The sequence below is a fragment of the Mesoplodon densirostris genome, chromosome 6, assembly GCF_025265405.1.
Source record: "Mesoplodon densirostris isolate mMesDen1 chromosome 6, mMesDen1 primary haplotype, whole genome shotgun sequence".
Classification (NCBI taxonomy): Eukaryota; Metazoa; Chordata; class Mammalia; order Artiodactyla; family Ziphiidae; genus Mesoplodon; species Mesoplodon densirostris.
Window position 1 is genome coordinate 25051498 of NC_082666.1, and position 19499 is coordinate 25070996.

General features: G+C 47.9%; 2 protein-coding genes across 6 annotated transcripts in view; one reads left to right on the forward strand and one right to left on the reverse strand.

Annotated features, from left to right (window-relative positions):
- Positions 1 to 15002, reverse strand: part of TBC1D2 (TBC1 domain family member 2) — a 42795-nt gene extending 27793 nt beyond the window's left edge. For 3 of the 4 annotated variants that reach the window (XM_060101013.1, XM_060101015.1, XM_060101016.1), the window contains exons 1-4: positions 14124 to 15002; positions 10588 to 10729; positions 8122 to 8269; positions 2490 to 2623 (exon numbers count right to left, since the gene is read on the reverse strand). In XM_060101013.1, the coding sequence (XP_059956996.1) occupies positions 2490 to 2623; positions 8122 to 8269; positions 10588 to 10729; positions 14124 to 14783 (1084 nt within the window). In that variant the 5' untranslated portion in view covers positions 14784 to 15002. The remainder of the gene's footprint in view (positions 1 to 2489; positions 2624 to 8121; positions 8270 to 10587; positions 10730 to 14123) is intronic. The other variant, XM_060101017.1, reaches the window with a different exon arrangement.
- Positions 10755 to 19499, forward strand: LOC132491944 (acyl-protein thioesterase 1-like). Of its 2 annotated transcripts, none has more exons than XM_060101021.1 (2): positions 10755 to 10770; positions 18976 to 19499. In XM_060101021.1, the coding sequence occupies exon 2, from the start codon at positions 18981 to 18983 to the stop codon at positions 19497 to 19499; it is 519 nt and encodes a 172-aa protein (XP_059957004.1). In that variant the 5' UTR covers positions 10755 to 10770; positions 18976 to 18980. The 2 variants fall into 2 exon arrangements, with proteins under 2 accessions (XP_059957004.1, XP_059957003.1); XM_060101020.1 differs by lacking the exon at positions 10755 to 10770 and having other exon boundaries at positions 18807 to 19165; positions 19268 to 19499.

The window sequence follows — 19499 nt, forward strand, 5'->3', positions numbered from 1 at the left end:
GTACGCGGGCCTCTCACTGTTGTGGCCTCTCCCGTTGCGGAGCACAGGCTCCGGACGCGCAGGCTCAACGGCCATGGCTCACGGGCCCAGCCGCTCCGCGGCATATGGGATCCTCCCAGACCGGGGCACGAACCCGTATCCCCTGCATCGGCAGGCGGACTCTCAACCACTGCGCCACCAGGGAGGCCCCAAGCTTTGCTTCTTTCAAGAAAATATGTGTTTACAGTCTTATGGACACTGGAAGTAACCCAACCACTTGCATTTCCCTCTTTGCCTTGGCTGCTGAGAAGCTCAGAGCCACATTTGCTGCCCACCTTTGGTACACCGCAGGATTTTTTCTTGAGCCTATCTAAATTTCCTAACTCAAATTACTCATTTATCTTCCCCCTGATATACATTGTAGTAAGTCATACCCAGTTCTTTTGGGACTATGATGTTAAAAATAAGGATGTGGTATGAGATCCCAGGGGAGGGGACAGGCAGGGCTTGCAGGACAAGCTGAATGACTTAGCAACTTTCTTTTGGGGACCAGGCCAAGGGCCAACCTAATAGTCTTGAGCAGACAAAAAACTACTCTAGTAGGTGACAGGAACCAGAAACTCCTTGGCCTTGTTGAGTACAAGAACAGAACGGTCTTGTTCCAGGCTTAACAGAAATCTGGTCGAGCTAGGTATGAAGCAGCCTGCAGAGCTCAGAGGAATGCAATGCTTATTTCTCTTTCCTGCCACGGGATCTAAGAGAGCAGGGAGGCTCCCTGGAGCCCTGCAGGCTACTGTCCACCAACCCTGAGTGCAGGCAGGGTAGGATCACTGTGTCCATCTTATAGTTGGGAAAAATGGAGGCCTAAGACAGTGGTTTTCAATTAGTGCCCTAGGATTTCGTGGGATTGCCTCAAGGGCTGGCTGGGAAGGGAAGAGGGTGGGGCGGGAGGGGCTGAGGGGGAGCCTGGACTCCCAACCCTGCCTCAACTCTGCTTTTATTTGCTTTGTGTATCAGATTTTGTTTATGCGGACAAGGTTTCATGGCAATAAAGAGGTAGTTTGCAAAGTCACTGACTCAGAAAAGAGGCTTCAGGCAGGAATATGGGGCCAGACTGTTTGGTCTGAATCTTATTCTGTTACTCACTGTGGGGCTGTGAGCGAGTCACTCCTCACATCCGTTCCCAGTTCCCTCAGTTATTAAATGAGGAGAACAGTATTTACCGCTCAGGTTGTTGTAAAGACTAAACAGGTTAATGCACGTAAAGCACTTGTGGATGAAACTTGAAAAGATTCTGCTGAGTAAAAGACACTAATCACAGAGGACTACATATTGTAGATTCCATTTATATGCAATGTCCAGAACAGGCAAATCTATAGAGGCAGAAAGTAGATTAGTGGTTGCCTAGAGCTGGAGGGAGGTGGAGACTGGGACTAATGGCTGAGGGGTACGGGGTTTCTTCTGGGGGTAATAAAAATGTTTTAAGTTTGATTATGGTGATGGTTGCACAACTCTGTGAAGATACTGAAAGCCACTGAATTATATGTTTCAAAGGAGTGAATTGTATGGTATATGAATTATATCAGAATGAAACTGTTACCAAAAAAACAAAAAGGCTTAGAGTAGCCCTGGCACAAAGTACCTGCTACATGTAAGTGCTAGTTCTATTATTATTATTGATTAGATACAGTACTGATCTTCTCTTGGGCTATTCATCATGATCTGTGGGGCCTCATCAGGCACTGCTCCAAAGCGGTGCTTTTTCTACAGTAATTTCTACACAGCCCAGGGGTCCTCTCTGCCATAAGACCCCTCAGTGCTGCCTTAGCCAGTTTTCTCCCAACTGTTTCTACATAGTTAAAACATGTTTTAAGGGCATTTATGCTAATTTCAAAGATGCCAAACCCCCCTGATGGTATGGGTCCTAACATTCTGTAAAAGAAATAAAGTGCCATGTCACAGAGGGGATGAGTACCTTGAGGTCATTTGTTCTGCTTCCTCAGGTAGATCTGATTTTAATCATCCCAGAAAAGCATTTTTATATCCTTTCCTTATAAATTAAAAAAAAAAAGGAAGAAAGAAAAAGCAACAGATATTTTCCCTTATTACTTCAAGAATCATTGCTTGGTGTTTCAGTTTGGGAAGATGAAAAGCGTTCTGGAAATGGATGGTAGTGATGGTCACACAATAACGTGAATGTACCTAATGCCACTGAATTATACACTTAAAATTGGTTAAAGTGGTAAATTTTGTTATGTTATTTTTACCACAAGTTAAAAAAAAAGGAAAGAAAGAAAGAAAGGAGGGAGGGAGGGAGGAAGGAAAGAAAGAAAGAGAAAGAGAGAAAGAAAGAAAGAATGAATCATTACTACCAGACCCATGGAAGCCCAGGAGGAGTGACCTGGAGAGTTGCATCTTTGACACACAAAAGCACGGATGTATGTTTATGGGGAGGAGAGAGGGCACCCACTTAGTCTCTGAAGGCAGCTCAGACCCAGGCAGAGGCTCACCTGGGGCGCTAAGGTCAGCAGGCGAGGGCTGCTCCTCCCTCTGAGGCTCCTCGCTCAGTGGAGAATCTTCCCCTGGGAGTCTGTGGCCTGTTCCTTGGGTCTGCTTGTTGCCCCGGATGTTGTACATTGTGTTTCTGAAAGGAAAATAGAGGATCACGGGGCTGACAGCCCTGCTATCTTGCCCACTACCCTTCCCACTGCCACTGCTGGCGCTCAGGCTGCATCTCCGCCCCAGTCATGACTTGATCAGTCTGCCTGACTGCAGGCACCCTGCAGGAGGTAACCCATCTGAGCCTCTCCCATCACCCTTACCCTTCTCCTTTCCATTTTTCATCATGCGTATCACCTTCGATATGCAGTATTCCTTGTAAACAATACAAGCTGGACTCCTCTGCCTCCAACCCCACTGCTGGAATATAAGCTCCATGAGGGCAGGGGCATTTGTCTGCTTTATTCACTGAAATGGATTTGCCAAACTAACTTTCCTGAAACCTTCACCTGGTCTTATAACCACCTGGCTTAAAAATCACCAGTGGCGCCCTACTTCTGCTGAGAAAAGTTCCAAACACCTCCCGGCCTCTTGCTCCCCTTGCTTTCTTTCCCTGCTCACACCTGTTCTCTCTGTAGCCTTCACTGATCACCTCACAGCCTCCAAGGAGCTTACTACACTTCATGCATGGGTCACTCTTTGACCAAGTACTTGTCTAGACTGAGTAGTGGTGTCTTTTCTTCAAGAACTGGGTACTAACCTACCTGCATGCCTACTGGCACCTGGCACTGGGTCACATGTGCCCAGAGTACAGACAGACTCAACAGATGTTTGTTTTGCATGAAGGAACTAGGTAGCACCAAAGGCTGGCCTGGCACCACAGGCCACAGAGAAGTTCATGAGTTGGATGAAAAGGCAGTTCGATTGAGTTTGTTTTCCCTTTGCAAAGGTATAAAAGTTGACATATTCCAAACCTAACAAGGAAGAAAAAATGGCTAAAGAGTTCACTAGGTCAGTGTCTTTCAAACTGCAGGATGTGAGCCATTGGTAGACTGTGAAATCAGTTTAGTATCACGACCAGCATTTTAAAAAAATGGAATGGAAAATATCAGAATGCGCCCCACTTAGAAAGGATTAAAATTTTGTGAATTACATATATGTGTATTGAGCCATATAATAAGATGTATTTCTTACTGGTCAACAGTTTGAAAAACACTGCGGGAGGAGGTCAATTATCTAAAGGGCAGCAATAGCGTGGCCAGAAAACAAAAGGATGAAAAAGTCTGTAGACTTGTGATGGAGTCCTGGCTTTGCTCTATCATCCCTCCATGCGATGTATACGTCTAGCAATATGGTGGACAAAATATCTGAAAAACCCTTGTTCCACAAACACCTAGAGGCTAGATAAATGCAAAACATATTTCAAAAATATTTAGCTGAATTCTCAGAAAAGGAAGGGAGAATCCCTAGGGACTAAACACAAAAAAGGAGTTGAAGCTCAAGTGGGAAGTAAAGAGGAAGATGCATATATAGATTAAATTACTTTTCAGCAAATATTTACCCCTTCCCCATCACCTCCACAGGAGCAGAGTACGTCCCCCTCCTCCTTTTGATTTTGGGCACAGCCATGTGATTTGCTTTGGCCAAAGGGATGTTGGCAGATATAATGTAAATATAGGCTTAAAATGTGCTTGCACGTAGGGCTTGCCCTCTTGAAGAACATGCCTTATAGCGGCTGGTCCATGGAACGTGAGAAATATGTGGAAGAAACCTAGATCTTCCCAACGGCTTGGAGCCAAGACCAGGTGAACCTAGCCTGTATCACGTGAACCCAGATGTGCAGGAAATGAATGTTTATTATTATATGACACCGAATTTTGAAGTGTTTTGTTTGCAGCATTATTATTGTGTAAGTTGGCTAGGACATGAGTTTGTCCAGGGATCAACTGCTTTTTCTTAATTGAGATATAATTGACATGTAACATTATATTAGTTTCAAGTGTACACCATATTAATACATATACTTATTGCAAAAGGATCACCACAGTAAGTCTAGCTAACACCTATCACCACACATAGTTACATTTATTTTTTCTTGTGATCAGAAATAAACTGTTGATACCAGAAACCTAGAGCCTTGGTTGCAAAGGAGGAAAGAAGACACGGTTTTGGACCCATGCAAAGTATGAAGTTAAAACTGAAATTCTTACATAAAGTTGAGATTCATGAAGGTCCATGCCCTCTGTGAAGTTAGAAAAAGAAGGCTGCTGGCAAAATTAATATAAGGAGAGTCTAGGTGAAGGCTCTGGGTGTTCAAAACATTACCTTTGTGTGGTTTTGGTTATCAGGATAATATTGGCCTTATAGAATGAATTGGGAAATGCTCTTTCCTCTTTTTTTTGGGGGGGTGGTAGCACAGTTTGTGAAGAATTGGTATTAATTCTTTAATGTTTGGTAGACTTCACCAGTGAAGTTATCTGGTCCTAGGTTTTTGTGTGTGTGCATGTGTGTGTGTAGGTGGGGTGGGGTGTAATTTTTTGATAACTAATCCAATCTCTTTACTTGCTACAGGTCTGTTTAGATTTTCTATTTCTTCTTGAGTCAGTTTCAGTAATTTGTCTTTCTAGGAATTTGTCCATTTCATCTAAGTTATCTAATTTATTAGCGTAGAATTGTTCATGGTATTCCCTTATAAACCTTTTTATTTCTGTAAGGTTGGTAGTAATGTCCCCTCTCTTGTTCCTGACTTTAGTCATTTGAGTCTGCTTTCTTTTCCTGGTCTTTCTAGATAAATGTTTGTCAACTTTGTTAATCTTTTCAAAGAACTATCATTTGATCTTAAGCTTGTTTTTAAAACAAAATGCAGTTTTTTGGTATAGTTGGGTCTCGAATAGGAAAAGAGTGAGATTGTACTTCAATGGAGAGTACAGATGACTTATGGAAGGTAAAATTAATCAATTAAATTTAGAACAGAGAAGAAATTAGAACTCAGCACTCCTAACACCTGACCTTGAATAAGGAGCCCTGACTCCTTGGGCTAGTCATTTCCTCTTTTTAGTTCTTACTTTACCCATCTAAAAATAAAAGGGTGGTGGTCATATTAATATGAATGATGACCATGAGAGGCACTATTTACTGATTATCACACTGTGCTGGGTCTTGTGCTGAGCCCCATTATATGGATCTCACACACCATAGGCCACATGATTTGGCAAGGACCCTGCGGCACATCCCTATGGCCAGGGGCACTGGCTGGGTGGGGTGACCATCATTTTTGCCCATACTTCCCCTTGTCCAGGGGCTACAGCTTCCCCAATATGTCCAGGGCCTCACAAGCAGTCACCCCTGGGGTGTGGGAAGGCATAGAAACCCCAACTTCAGGGCAGCAAAGATCATTCTAAGCCCTAGCATACATCTCCTCTGAGGATGGGCAGCTCAGTAACTACTGTCACAGCCCAGGTGGCCATTACCCAGCCAAACTACTGTGCTTGGAAGAGGCATCTCCATTTCATAAATGTATTGACTTTGCTTGGAGCAGTTCATGGATCATTTTCTGTGTAGGTTTAGCTCTAGGCCTGAAAGGCCTGGTCAGCACAGGAGTAGTGGTCACAAGGACTTGTTCTGGAAGGATAGATAACCTTGGGCAGGACATTTATCCTCTCAGAGCCTGGATTTTCCCATCTGCAATGGGATGGGGAACATATCCACAACAAACAATGACTGGGCCCTTGCATGGGCCGGGTCTAAGATAAACCCTAGGATTTCAACTCATCTAATCTTCACCCACATGCGTTTAACTCTTTTACTCCTCACAACGGCCCAATGAAGTAAGCACTATTATAACCTCCACTGCCCAGTGAGAACTTTGATTTGGAAAGGATAGGTAACCAAAGCCACAGAATGAGTAAATGGTGAGCTGAGCGATAGACTTGGATGTCTAATCCATGGTCTGAGAACTTAACCATTAGATACCACTTCACAGGTTTGTCCAGACATCTTGTTGAGAGTGTAAAGCACCTAGCACAGTGTCCTTCCTCGAGTATGACCTGGGCTCATTGCAGACCCAAGAGCAAGCACCAAGACCCGCCAGGGAAAGGGGGTGCAGGAGACAAGGGCAACCCTGGTCTTTCCGGGGCTGTCAGCAGCCAGGGCACTTGCAAAACCGTCTCACATTTTCTGTGGGTTATGACACGTAACTGACTGATCCTTGGAAAACTTCCTTCCTTTCTCCGTCTCTGCAGGTTCTCAGTTCTGCTTCTGTTGTCGGGTGGCCATCATTAGGCACGAACCTGGCTTAATCTCGGTGAGACCGCCCTGGACACACACTGGCTGGGTGGCTGGGCTTCTCAGGTCCCCTGTCCCCACAGCAGGCTCCCCATGTACCCAGTCCCCTCCCACTCCTCCCAAGGGAAGATCCCCTGCAGGGCGCTGTCCTTGTCCTCTCACCCTGGGAGGCTCAACCAGGTCCCATACCCCCCAAGTCTCTCTCTCTGGCTCAGATCTCTCTCCTGAGTTCTAGGCCTTTCCATCCAAATGTCTGTGGGGTAGTTCCATCTCTAGCCAGTAGATCCTAAAGGACACTCATCATATTTTCCCTAAAACCTGCTTCTCTCCTGAGAACGGCACCACTCCCCTGTTAGTTACCCAAGCAAATTCAAACACCGAGACAGAGAGGAATGCTTCGCTTGAGTCACACGAGGCGGGGTCTCTAATCTAAGTTCAGGGAACAATCTATTCTGCTTTCTAAGAGGTCCCAGTTTGTCTGAAGTCCACACAGAAAATAAGCACCCAAACAGGATCAGTGTTAGGTACAGTCTGAATTCCCAAAAGCTTCCATCCCTTCAATTAGAGCAACAATAATAGCAGCAGAATAATATTTAAGTGCTTACTGATCCCCAAGCACAGTTCTAAAGCAGTTTACATGTATTAACCCATTTATAACCCCCCTGCCCCACCCCAAACACACACACACTAATCTTGTAAGGCAAATACTGTTGTATTTACAAGTACGAATAACTTAAGTGAAGCACAGAGAAATCAAACAACTTGCCAAGGGCAGAACAGCCCATGACTGGTGGAGCCAGGATACAAATGCAGGCAGTTTGGCCCCAAAGCTCAGGCCATAGTGCTATCTTCTTGTGAACTATTTAAAACAAAGCCTGCCAGTGGAAAATATAAATTGTATATATCACACATTATTAGATGAAAAAGAAGCTAAGATGTAATCAACGTACAGTAAATTACACATGTGAAAGGTGAATAATTTGAAGCATTTGACATATGTAGACATTTGTGAAGCCACCACTCCATTACATTGAATATGATCTCAATTACGCATATATGTATATAGAAAATGTGAGGAAAGTGATGCTAAGAACTCTTGTCTGCGTGAAAGGACTATGGGTAATTTTAAATTTATACCTTTCTAGATGTTTCTAACTTTCTACAAAAAATGTGTACTACTTTAAAAATCAGAACAAATATAGTATTTTAAAGTAATGATGTAATGAATTGAAAATAAAGCCCCTAACCAACCCCCAACCCAAGTCCACCTCCCTGCAGGGGAGTCACACCAGATCACTGTAAGCTCCAAAGAAGGTGCTGCCTGCAGCCTGGCAGGCCCCTCAGCTCCACCGCACTTACTGTATTTCAGTTCCCAAGTGCTTGAGGGAGATATTCTGAAGGGCCAAGGGCATAGCAGGGACCGGCTGCAAGGCAGCTGCCATGCCCACAAGCCCAGGGGGCGTTTTCACGGGACACAGGAACTCCTCTAGCTCCGCCTCCTCTTGGTCTGGGGAACAAAGAAAAGGAAAATCATCCACGTTGGGGCTGGGGTCGGGTCACTGCACTTAGAAAGACTAGATCGGGTGGAGACAGGAGAGGTGGGGCAGCTAATCTCCAGACAGCTAAGCCAGGGCCTGCCAGCTTGCTCAGGGCTCCAGGAATGTCTTTCTGGGGAAGGTTTCGCAGGGGCCCTGGGTCCAGGAGTGTGAAGGCCTGCTGCGGGACCAGAAGGGCTCGTCCCCGCAGCGTCCTCAGGAGACTGGCGCCTGGTCATTGTGGCAACCATGCCCACAGCAGGGGCTGGCCCAGAAGAGGCCGCTGAGCGTGCTGACCCAAAGCCATTCCTCTGATAAACTGGTTCGGATTTCCAGACACTCAGGAATTCTGTCTTCGGGAGGGTTTCTCGTTGCTTCTAGACTGAGGCGGATCCGGCAACTATGTCAGCTCAGGCTGCAGTTTCCCGCACAGCCAGGGCTGTTGGCTCTCCCGCAGATGGGAGTCGAGGGTGAGTAGAAATGCAGAAGCAAAAGCAAACAAACCCTTCCCCAAAGAGAGTCCTTACAAGCATAAAACACCCAGAAGGTTCTCTGGGAAAATTACAGATGAGTATCATAAACCATAAAAAGGAGCATTTACTATGACAGTGACAGTGTGCAGGTACACATATAATAATCATATTATTAGGACAGTTCTCATACACTGAACACTCACTATGTACCCGGCATTTTGCTCAGGGCTTTACATTCCTTTCCTCATTAATGTGTGTATTTGCTCACACATTCGCTCAACAAATATCCAATGTGCCTGGCAGGGTACCAGATACTTGGGACACAGGTGACAAAGACATGGTCCTCACCCTTGAGGGCTAGGGGGCAGAGACTGACAAGGACGCTGTGATTAGAACACAATGTAACCATCTGCAAAAAGTGTTGAGGGCTCACAGAGAGTCCAGCAGGCAAAGTCCCGGAAGGCTTCCAAGAGGAGGCTGGCAAAAGGAGGAGGTGGCAGTGGAGCTTGGCCATAGAGAGTAAGCAGGAATTCGCCAGGCAGAGAAGAGGGGGCAGGGGCGCCTCTGGTGATGCTGAAGTGCACAGCACGAGGCGGGCACTGGGGGAGCAGGCAGAGGTGAGACGAGGAAGGATGAGGCCTGAGCCTGGTGCTAAAAAGCTGGGACTGGACATGGAGGGCGGCCACGGAAGCGGGGTGGGGCTCAGGCGCTCATTTGAGAAAGCTCACTCGGGCTGCAGTGAAGAGGTTGGGTCTGAGGTGGCAGGCTGGGACTTGGGGACACTGGAGAGGAGACTGCTGTGGTTTTCTAGCTAAGAGTTGAGGCCTGACCCAAGGCAATAGCAGTGAGGGCCTAGATCTGACGTGTAGGCCAGAGGGTAGACATGGCCAGCCCAGGTGACTGGACTGGCTATCTGAGATCCAGGAAGGGGCAACTAGGTAAATGAAGCCCATTTACTGAGGGAAGGAAAAGGGGGGAGAAGGGTAAGGGCAGATGAGCTCAGTCTGTAAAGCATCCGGGTACCAGGGTCTAGGAGGTGTCCGGCCACAGGTCCTGCCCTCGCCCATTGGGCTTCCCTGTCAACTGAGGGTGAGGCATGTTAGACACACTGCAGCTCGGTGGGTGGTCTGTCTCAGCTGTGAAACCTGTTGGTCACAGTGCTGGCTGCAGCATGCGGGTAGGAGGGTATGAGCTCCCAGACTCCTCCATGCTGGGATGTTTTAGGATTTGGGATCACGTGGGCCACCTGGTGGGGGTGAAGCTTCTGCCCACGGCAACACTGGGGATAAGATCACGGATCTACTCAACTCACAGCACAAAAGCGTTTATGTAAGAAGCAACAATAACTGCATTTTCTCATTAACCTTCCTCATAGCAACTCTGTGAAAGTTTCATTTCTTGAGATCTTCCCGAAATTGTCATCATCATAATAGTAACTGACATCTACTGAGCTCTGACAATGTGCAGGCATTGTTCCAACCCTTTAAGGTGTAAGGATTCATTTAATCCTCATAATAACCCTAAGGAGTAGGTATTCTTTATTAACCTCATTTTACAGGGAAGGAAACTGAAGCTCAAAAAAGTTAAGCAACTTGCCTAAGACTGCACAGGATTAGGATCTGAGCCCAGCCAGCCTGGCCTCAGAGCCCATATTCTTGCCCTTGATGCTATACTGTTGCCCTAGCTCATCCTGAGTCACATCCCTGGCTCTCTGCTTCTTTAGCAGAGGGGTCCTCCCACTCATTCCCAAAAGCAGGGTAAAGGCTTGGTCACCAAGAGCCCTGGGTGTGTGGGCAGGAGGCAAGCCCGTTGGGTACCTAGCTCGAGGCGCAGGGTGGGCCCATTCCCAGCCAGGGCAGCGTCAGGGACAGCGGGAGGTGCAGGCGGGCTGTTGTGGAACTCCCAGCGCTTCATCTGCAGCTGCTGCAGCCAGTATAGCATCGCTTGCTTGGTGGCGGCCTGAGAAGCACAAGGGTTAGTTGGCAAGGCCCTGTGCCCGCATGGTGGCACTGGGTGAGGGATGCGGGAAGGTCATGGGAGGCTTGGCAACTCTCTCCTTCCCAGAAAAAAACAAAAATTGTCACTGCGGGTGACACCTCTGAAACACCACATGCTTCTTGGCAACAGAAGATAATCGGGCTCTGATCTCCCACTCAGAGGTTCCTTAACCTTTCTGGGCCTGAGTTTTCTCATCTGTCCTACGGTGATGATAACACTCGTTTCATAGGGTGGTTATGATGGTGAAATGAAGTAAGGAAAGTAAAGTATCCAGCATAGTTCCTGACATGCAGTAGGTGCTCAAAATGTGCTCACTGGATAAAAGAATTTGGAGGTGTTAAGAGAGAGGGAGAGAGCTTTGAAATTCTGACCTGGCTGGGGCCCTAGTAGCATCATTACCTCCCTGTGTGACATCTCAGTGTCCTAGCTGACTCTGTGGAATGGGGAGAATCTCTCCTGCTTTGGGGATGATGTGCTTGGGGAAAGCCATATGCACACAACATTGTGGCACCCTCCAGGCAGCCCACGTGAGGTATGGTTGATGCTGGTCATTAGTCTCCCAGCACCGGATGGTCCACATACCTACTCTCACATCCCTGATGTTGCCGGATCCTCCACTGGGGAGGCAGGGCGGGAGTGATCGGCCCCTTCCATAGATGTAGAAACTGAGGCTTTGAGGTCGCCCAGGCAGGTGGTGGCAGAGCTGGTCCCAGAACCCAGGTCTCCCACTTCTAGACCAGAGATTTGTTGTAATTTATGGCCGGGAGATTGTGACTTACATAGAGAAAGCCTAGGATGGGTTGGGCTGCAGAAGCTGGGCAGGCGCTGGGAGTGGATGGTGAGCCTCACAGAGCTGCCCACCATCAAGGCCACGCGAGAACATCAGCAGGCAACCAGGGCAAGCCCCCTTCTCAAGAGGACCACGGTGAGGTGTGCACAAGGCTAGGGGGCTCCCTGAAAGAGGCCCTCGGCCTGTCATGGAGGTATCAAATCAGATAAAATGATGCCCACCATTCTTCTCTTTCTATATACTTTCCCTGAGAGACCTCAGCCCCTCCCAGGGCTTCACCATGACCTTGTGCTGACAAGCTCCCGCCCATACCCGAACAACCCATTTTATTAATTCATTGGACAGGTGTGTATTGAGCATCTACTATACGTGTCAGGGACTGTGGAAGGCACTGGTGAGCCCCCACACATGGCCCTATCCTCTTGGAACTTAAGAGTCTACTGAGGGGGACATATAACTGTATATCCTGCGGTTTCCTCATCCTGGGTTCCCTGCTGTCAGTGACTGCCCCAACCAGGCAGTCAGCCAGTTACACAAGTCACCTCTGACCCCTCCCTCACATGCTTAGCCGCCCCCATTTGTCTCCCTCCCCACTGCTACAGCTCTAGCTCGGCTGTCATTCTCTCCTGACCACTTCCTGACGGACTCCCGAACCACAGCCTTGCCTCCTCCTAACTTGTTCTCTACCCAAAAGCCAGATTGACCTTGCTCAGCTTTCTCATCTCACAGTGCTTCCTTGCTTAAGGCTCTGACAATTTCCCACAGCCCGTAAGACAAAGTCCAAGCTCCCTGGCCTGACAAATGCCCTGCCCTCGGGCCTCTGCCCTTCCACTCCATCTTGTGGGCCCCTCTATACCCCAGGCTCCTGGGATTTGCCTGGACATTCCAGGCTGTACCATGTTTTCCTATGTTTACTCATGGGGCTCTCTTGGTCTGGAATATCCTTCTCCCTCTTGTCTGCTTGTAGAAAACCGATTTTCTCTTTCAAGCGTCAAGGTGTGGTCGCCCCCTTCCCACCCCACCTCTACTCTGGCCCATGAGGCCCTCTCTGGATAGCCCCACCTACTCAGTGGAACAGACCCTTCCTGTCACGGCACCTTTCTGGTATAGACTTATCATACCGTCCCTACAGAACATTTTACTGTGCATGCCAGTCTCCCTGTCCGTCTCTCACAAGACCTTAAGTGGTTTGAGCCCCAGGGGGCAGGTCTGATTTTGCGCCACACTCCAGTGCCTAGCACAGTGCCAGGCACACACACGGATCAACGGAATAGTAAAAGGCATGTGTTAGCGACCTTGTAGACTGCATTCAATGTGTGGGAGCAGACACATGACCCATAAGCCACGTAACCCTAAAATGCCTGCCCTCCTGGCCTGGAATTCCTAATTTGCATTATTTTTGCTGATCCCCCCCACCCCCCCCAGCCTGGTCACTAGCCTGGCCCAGACAGTAAAGTGGAACTAAAGCTGTGGGCTATATCTAGGGGACTCAAGAGATGCCCAGTTGGCTGCAAGTAGGGGTGGAGGTGTGGGAAGACAGGGTGGGGGTCAGGGAGGTGGCAGTCTTCTGGCACACTCTCCTCTTCTGAGTGTGAATTCCAGAACTCTTAGCCCACATCTGTCTTTCCAGTTAAGTTCTAGGGCACTTCCTCTTGACATGACAGGAACTTTCTGACCTTGGTTCTATCACTATGTGTGTTCATTCAACAAATATTTATTGAGGACCCACTAGGTGCCAGGCTGTATTCTAGGCACTGAGATTAATTCAGCAACTTGTAGGTGCCTGTGATGTGTCAAGTGCTTACACACCCTGTTAGAAATCTCACAAACTATCTAGGTACTAAGAGGTTAACTTGCCCAGAGTCACACAGCTAGTAAGTAGCTGATGTAGAATTTGAATCCAAGCTTGTCTGATTTCAAAGCACATGGCCTTTGCACTGCTTCAGGCTTTCTCAGTTAAATATGATAATAAAACAAAACCTACGGATGAGAAAACAGGTTTAGACGTGCATCAATGAACAATCTAGGTTGATCAGTGAAACCTAAGTATCTATCTCCCAATCTCTGCCAACATTTTCTCAGCATTCACTCCCCTTGGCCACAACATCAAGAAAAGTAATTCAGGATCCGGGCCTTGAGAGAGGATGACAAAGCTCATATCTTGACTATACTTCAGCCCCAAGTAAGAAAGTTAAGGTAACAGAATTGTTAGCCACACCTAAAAGTAAAAGTTTTGACACAGTACTGAGAGGTAGAAAAGCTATGCGATTCCAAGTGTGGGCTACACCACTTTTTAGTTGTGTGACCTCAGACCAGTCACTTCATCTCTTTGTGACTCAGTTTCTTGATCCGTAATATGGGTCCATCATCCCGGCCTTTGCTGTGGGAACCCAATGAGGAAGTGGGTGTGAATGTGCTTTGGAAAATACAAAACTCTGGGCACCCAGAGTTCACTGGGCTGATCAGGGTCGGTGATTATCGTAAGTTTACTGTGACCACCCACCTGCGCCCTGCTGTGCCGTGGGATCTCATCCCGGCTGAAAAGGAAAAAACTGCTCCATTTACCTTCAAGGTAATAATCCGGCTGGGAGTCTTGATTTCGAAAGTCCCCTCCTCGGCGTCCGCCTTGCAGTCAAAGACTGCACTGGAGAGGTCGATACTGTCCAAGGGATTTGCATCCTGCGCGGTCCGCGAATAATACAGGTGGCATTTCTTCTCGTCGTAGAAGAACCAGCGGGATTTCCAGCCCCGGATGGGCCCTTTGCCGCCAAACTTACTTAAATATCCACAGATTTTCTTGGGGGCCGTCTCCAGGGGCCGGGCGCAGCCTTCCGACTCCTTGGGAGGCAACACGTCGGGGTCCCTGGCCAAGCCGGCAGGCTCTTCGGACCCGGGGACGGGGGAACTAGACTCCGCGGGTTTCTCCTGGGTGCTCTCCATCGCCGAGGGACTGGAGGTCTGCGGCCCAACTCCGGTCAAATCTCGGAAACTCAGGTGACACCTTCCAAGAGGGAGCTTTCCGGACAGGGGCGGAGCCAGTGGTGACCCGACCCCAGGAGACGACGGAGGGACGCGGCTGGCTGCGGTGTGTGCGCATCCTGGATGGAAAGCCCAGTAGGGGCTGCTGGCTACGCCCATCCGAACCTCTCTGCAGCCAGGACACGCCCCCTGCCGGCTCCTCCCACCCCGCCTTCTTCCGGCTTTTCCTCCGTGCCTATCCGCCATCTTTACTGGGGGCAGCTTCGAGCGGTCCTCGGGTTGAAGGCGTGGTGACCCTGAGCTAGGTTAACCGGCGAGAGGGAAGCTGGAAGAGACACTGGTCCCCGACTACGCTGCTCTGGTAACTCGCGTAATGACGTAGATGGGTGGTCTCTTCTTGCGCCTTATGCGCCTCCCGTCTTTTTTCCTCAGGTGCCGCTTGGGTCACCGTCGGACGGCGGACCGCGCGGCCATTAGTTGAAAAGGACGCCCGGCTCGGTGACGCCACTTCCGGCGCCGCTCAAAGCGCGCGTGGATTGTGGGCGCTGCTAGGGGCTTGTTATCCGCGGGGCTAATTTAGCACCCTCGTGACTCAGCTCTGACCGCGGCGGCTTCTCCTCCCTCGGTCCCAGCTCCCACTCGCCTCCTTCCCTGGCTGCTCGCGTTACATGGGGTGCCCGGGCCCGGCTGCTGCCCTTCTGGAATCCAGTGCCTGGACGGAGTTGGGCTCACAGTAAATTGGGTAAATAAACAAATATGTATCTAGGCCCTGACAAGCTTGGTCAACTTCATGTCTCATTCTACCTCTTGTCCTTAAGTTTCTCCCATTCCCTCTTGTCTTAGGCGCATCCCTCCACTTGGGCTGTGGAGCCCATTTCCTTCCACCTCTTTAGGGGCACCACGGTTCTCCTCTAGCCCTTTCTTATCTCCTCTCCCTTTAGCTTCTCCGCCTCTGCAGTCCTTAAAATTCTCATTGTTGGGGGCAAATTACGCTCAGAGACTGAGATTGTCTTTGCCAGTAATTTATTTAACACCGGTTAACTGCAGGAATTATCATTTATAATAATATTTCACAAGTCAGTAGCATACAGGGTGATAATGTCTTTTAATAAGCTAATAAATAACATCAAACTGTAACAGGGCCACAAGGCTAAAACTTATGGATGGTTTCTAAGCGAAATGTTTCCTGTCTTCTCCCTCTCTTCCTGGGAACTAAAACTTATATTCTTGTTACTCTGCATTCATTGTTCCAGATTAACGTGGGCGGGCCTTCTTGCTGTTTTTGCTTGTTGCTCTAAACCCTAGCCCCAAGACTTTCCTTTAAATACACCTGCTTTCTCCCCAGAAGGCAGGACGGTAGTTTTCAGGACATTAGTCTGCTACCCTTCTCATCTGCTGGCAATCAATACAATTCTCTTTCCTTTATCCTCAAAACCTGGTTCTTGTTATTCTCATTTGGCATCAGGACTAGGACCGAATTTTTGGTAACAAAATTGGCTGAGCCAGCCAGGAGGCACGTCGGCGCCCCTGTGGTGTGCATCCCGCTCTCGACCTCCCACCTAACGCCGTCGGAGCAGGGAGGGGTGCCCTGGGTTGGGCTTGGAGCCCTTGCCTGTGGGAGTGCTGCCTCCTGGGGAGAGAGTGAGGGGCTGTCCCAGCGGCTGGAGCCCCATCTTACTCCCGTCTCTCTCCTTGAAAAGGACGTGGTCTCCTGTAGCTTGAACCTTCTTTGAGGAAGAGTTGCCACACCTTGGCCACTTGGGGAAGTGCCCCCCAACCCCCCGCCCCTTGATTCCACGCTTTTGGGGAAGGTTGTGAATCATCCAGCCTGTTAGGAGGCATTTGTGGCGCCGTTGGTGTGGAAGTCATGGTTGAGTGGGACCAGGGAACCCAGCGAAGTCGTTCTCTTTTGAGTTTTGAAAGGTTCCTGTTTGTTTAGTTGGCCTTCGTTTTGATATATTTTGGGTTGGTTCCTTTGTTGTTCTTTAGTCATTTGTCTGCTTTTAAACATGGGAGGTACCTTTAATTCCATCTGAAAGTCCCTTGGGAAGAATTCTGGCCGAATGGCCAACTTATAGCTATAAGCCTTTGTCTAAAAGGAAAATGGGAAATGAGAGCTCTATTCCATCTTGTAGTTGTTCCCTAGGGTGTATTTTACACAACTGGGGGATTTTTAGTATGCTCCTAGAAAGAGAAAGTTAAATGATGAGAATTCATTGAAGGTCTAGATCATTTTTTAATAAGATAAAACACTGGGGGATTCCCTGGTGGCGCAGTGGTTGAGAGTCTGCCTGCCGATGCAGGGGACATGGGTTTGTGCCCCAGTCCAGGAGGATCCTACATGCCGCGGAGCGGCTGGGCCCCTGAGCCATGGCCGCTGAGCCTGCGTGTCCGGAGCCTGTGCTCCGCAACGGGAGAGGCCACAACAGTGAGAGGCCCGCGTACCGCAAAACAAACAAACAAAAAAAAAAAACACTGGACACAGACAGCTAGACAAGTCTGAGTTTGCCTACTTTTGCCTTCTTATGAGAGAAAAACTAAAGATGTTTGGGTTTATTAGATGCACATCTTTTACCACATCGAAGAAAAATTATGCTGTGAAAAAAGTATATATTTTTAGAAGTTATGGAATATGTTCTTAAGTTTGCCAGTCAGGAAATACTGGTATGGCAAATAGTTCATAATTGCTTGCTTCTTGGTTTTCATTTTAAGGGTTAAAAATTGTAATATATGTGCAATTAAAAACTACTAGAAATAATAAGGGAAACATTTCAGTATGTAAATAAAGTAGGATACATGTTGTCGGTAAGAGAAGGTTAGAAGAATGGAGATATTTTTGTTAAGGGAAAAGAGTAATTTTGTCCTGAAGCTTGTTATTTCTAAATGAGGGGGAAAGAGAGGAGGACAAACTTACACGGATATAGAAAGTGATGGAACGGTTGTGGGAAAGGAACCTTGAGAAGAGAGTTTTATGCATGATCAAAACTGGCTAAGATTTGGTTGAATTTAATTAAATAGATGAAGTTGTTATTAAAAGTGAGCAGGTACAAGGCTGGATTTTGGTTTACTCTCCCTCTGTCAAGAGAATAGTTTTTCCTGGAATATTGAGCTGCTTTTGATAACAAACTGTAAGTTTCTTCACTTTTTAAGTGATCTTTAGTGATCTGTTGTAACTTACTGTATTTGACTCTGAAATCTTTTCTTTTTTTTTTTTTTTTTTTGTGGTACGCGGGCCTCTCACTGTTGTGGCCTCTCCCGCTGCGGAGCACAGGCTCCGGACGCGCAGGTTCCGCGGCATGTGGGATCTTCCCGGACCGGGGCACGAACCCGCGTCCCCTGCATCGGCAGGCGGACTCTCAACCACTGCGCCACCAGGGAAGCCCGACTCTGAAATCTTTTATTGTTACTTTTGTTAAAATAATAAGTATTGTTTCATAGTGACTTATGATCCTAATTGACCAGGTGTTTTAAAACTTTTTGATATTTTTGACAAACTTCCCAAGGATCAAATTCTAAATGAAGTTCTTTTAGCCTCTAACTAACTTTGGGATGTTTCAATGGGCCCCTGAGTTATCTCAGAGAGAAATTTTAAATTAATTTGAATTATTTCGTATGTTAAATTACATTGGAAACATTGTCAGGCGAGTGGTGATAAACCTTTTTACGTTATGTTGTATGGATAAATCTTACTAAAATAAATGTTCTAGAAATTAGATGAAGTTCCTAAAATTTGGATGTGTCCTGGTATTGTTATCAGTCATAGTTCTAGTTATTATCTTAAAATGTCGTACGTCATAGCACTCAGTTAAGCTTCTTTGTCAACTGCATTGTAATCAGATCTTTAACCGTCACCTTTATGTCTTTTGTCATTCATAGACGGTTATTATTTCACTCTGATGCTTTGCAAAACTGCTTCATCTTTTTTTTTTTTCGCGGTACGCGGGCTTCTCACTGTAGTAGCCTCTCCCGTTGAGGAGCACAGGCTCCGGACGCGCAGGTTCGGCGGCCATGGCTCACGGGCCTAGCCACTCCGCGGCATGTGGGATCTTCCCGGACCGGGGCACGAACCCGTGTCCCCTGCATCGGCAGGCGGACTCTCAACCACTGCGCTAACAGGGAAGCCCGGATTAATAATTTTGATGGCACAAATAAGAAAGTCACACTGGGTGCCCCTGTGGGCGGGCCGGACTTGGCGCTCGCACCCCCTTGGCTGCAGCCCTGCACCCGCTCCGCCTTCCACTTCCAACGTGCGGTTGGTCGAGCCGGTGTATGTGCCACAATAACATGTCGGCCCCGCTGCCTGCCACTGTGCCCGCCGTCCGGAAGGCCACCGCCGCGATGATTTTCCTTCATGGATTGGGAGACACAGGGCATGGGTGGGCAGAAGACTTGGCAGGTATCAGAAGCGCCCACATCAAATACATCTGCCCACACGCACCGGTTATGCCTGTAACGTTAAATATGAACATAGCCATTCCTTCTTGGTTTGACATTATTGGTCTTTCACCAGATTCACAGGAAGATGAAACTGGAATTAAACAGGCAGCAGAAAGTGTAAAAGCTTTGATAGGGCAAGAGGTGAAGAATAGCATTCCTTCTAACAGAATTTTTTTGGGAGGATTTTCTCAGGGAGGAGCTTTATCTCTGTACATGGCACTGACCACACAGCAGAAGCTGGCCGGCGTCACTGCTCTCAGCTGCTGGCTGCCCCTGCGGGCTTCCTTGCCACGGGGTTCTATCAGTGGCGTGAATAGAGACATTTCTATTCTTCAGTGCCATGGAGATTTGGATCCTTTAGTTCCCCTAATGTTTGGTTCTCTTACTGCTGAAAGGCTAAAAACATTGGTAAATCCACCCAATGTAACCCTCAAAACCTACGGAGGCACGATACACAGTTCATGTCAACAGGAAATGATGGATATCAAGCAGTTCTTTGATGAACTGCTAACTCCTATTGATTGA

What these genes read in the sequence shown, in the direction of transcription:
- LOC132491944 (XM_060101020.1), top strand. Translation starts at nt 18,807, where the DNA reads ATGTGCCACAATAACATGTCGGCCCCGCTGCCTGCCACTGTGCCCGCC. An exon ending in TTTTTGGGAGGATTTTCTCA is followed by an intron (nt 19,166 to 19,267) that starts GGGAGGAGCTTT and finishes TTCCTTGCCACG; the next exon opens with GGGTTCTATCAGTGGCGTGA.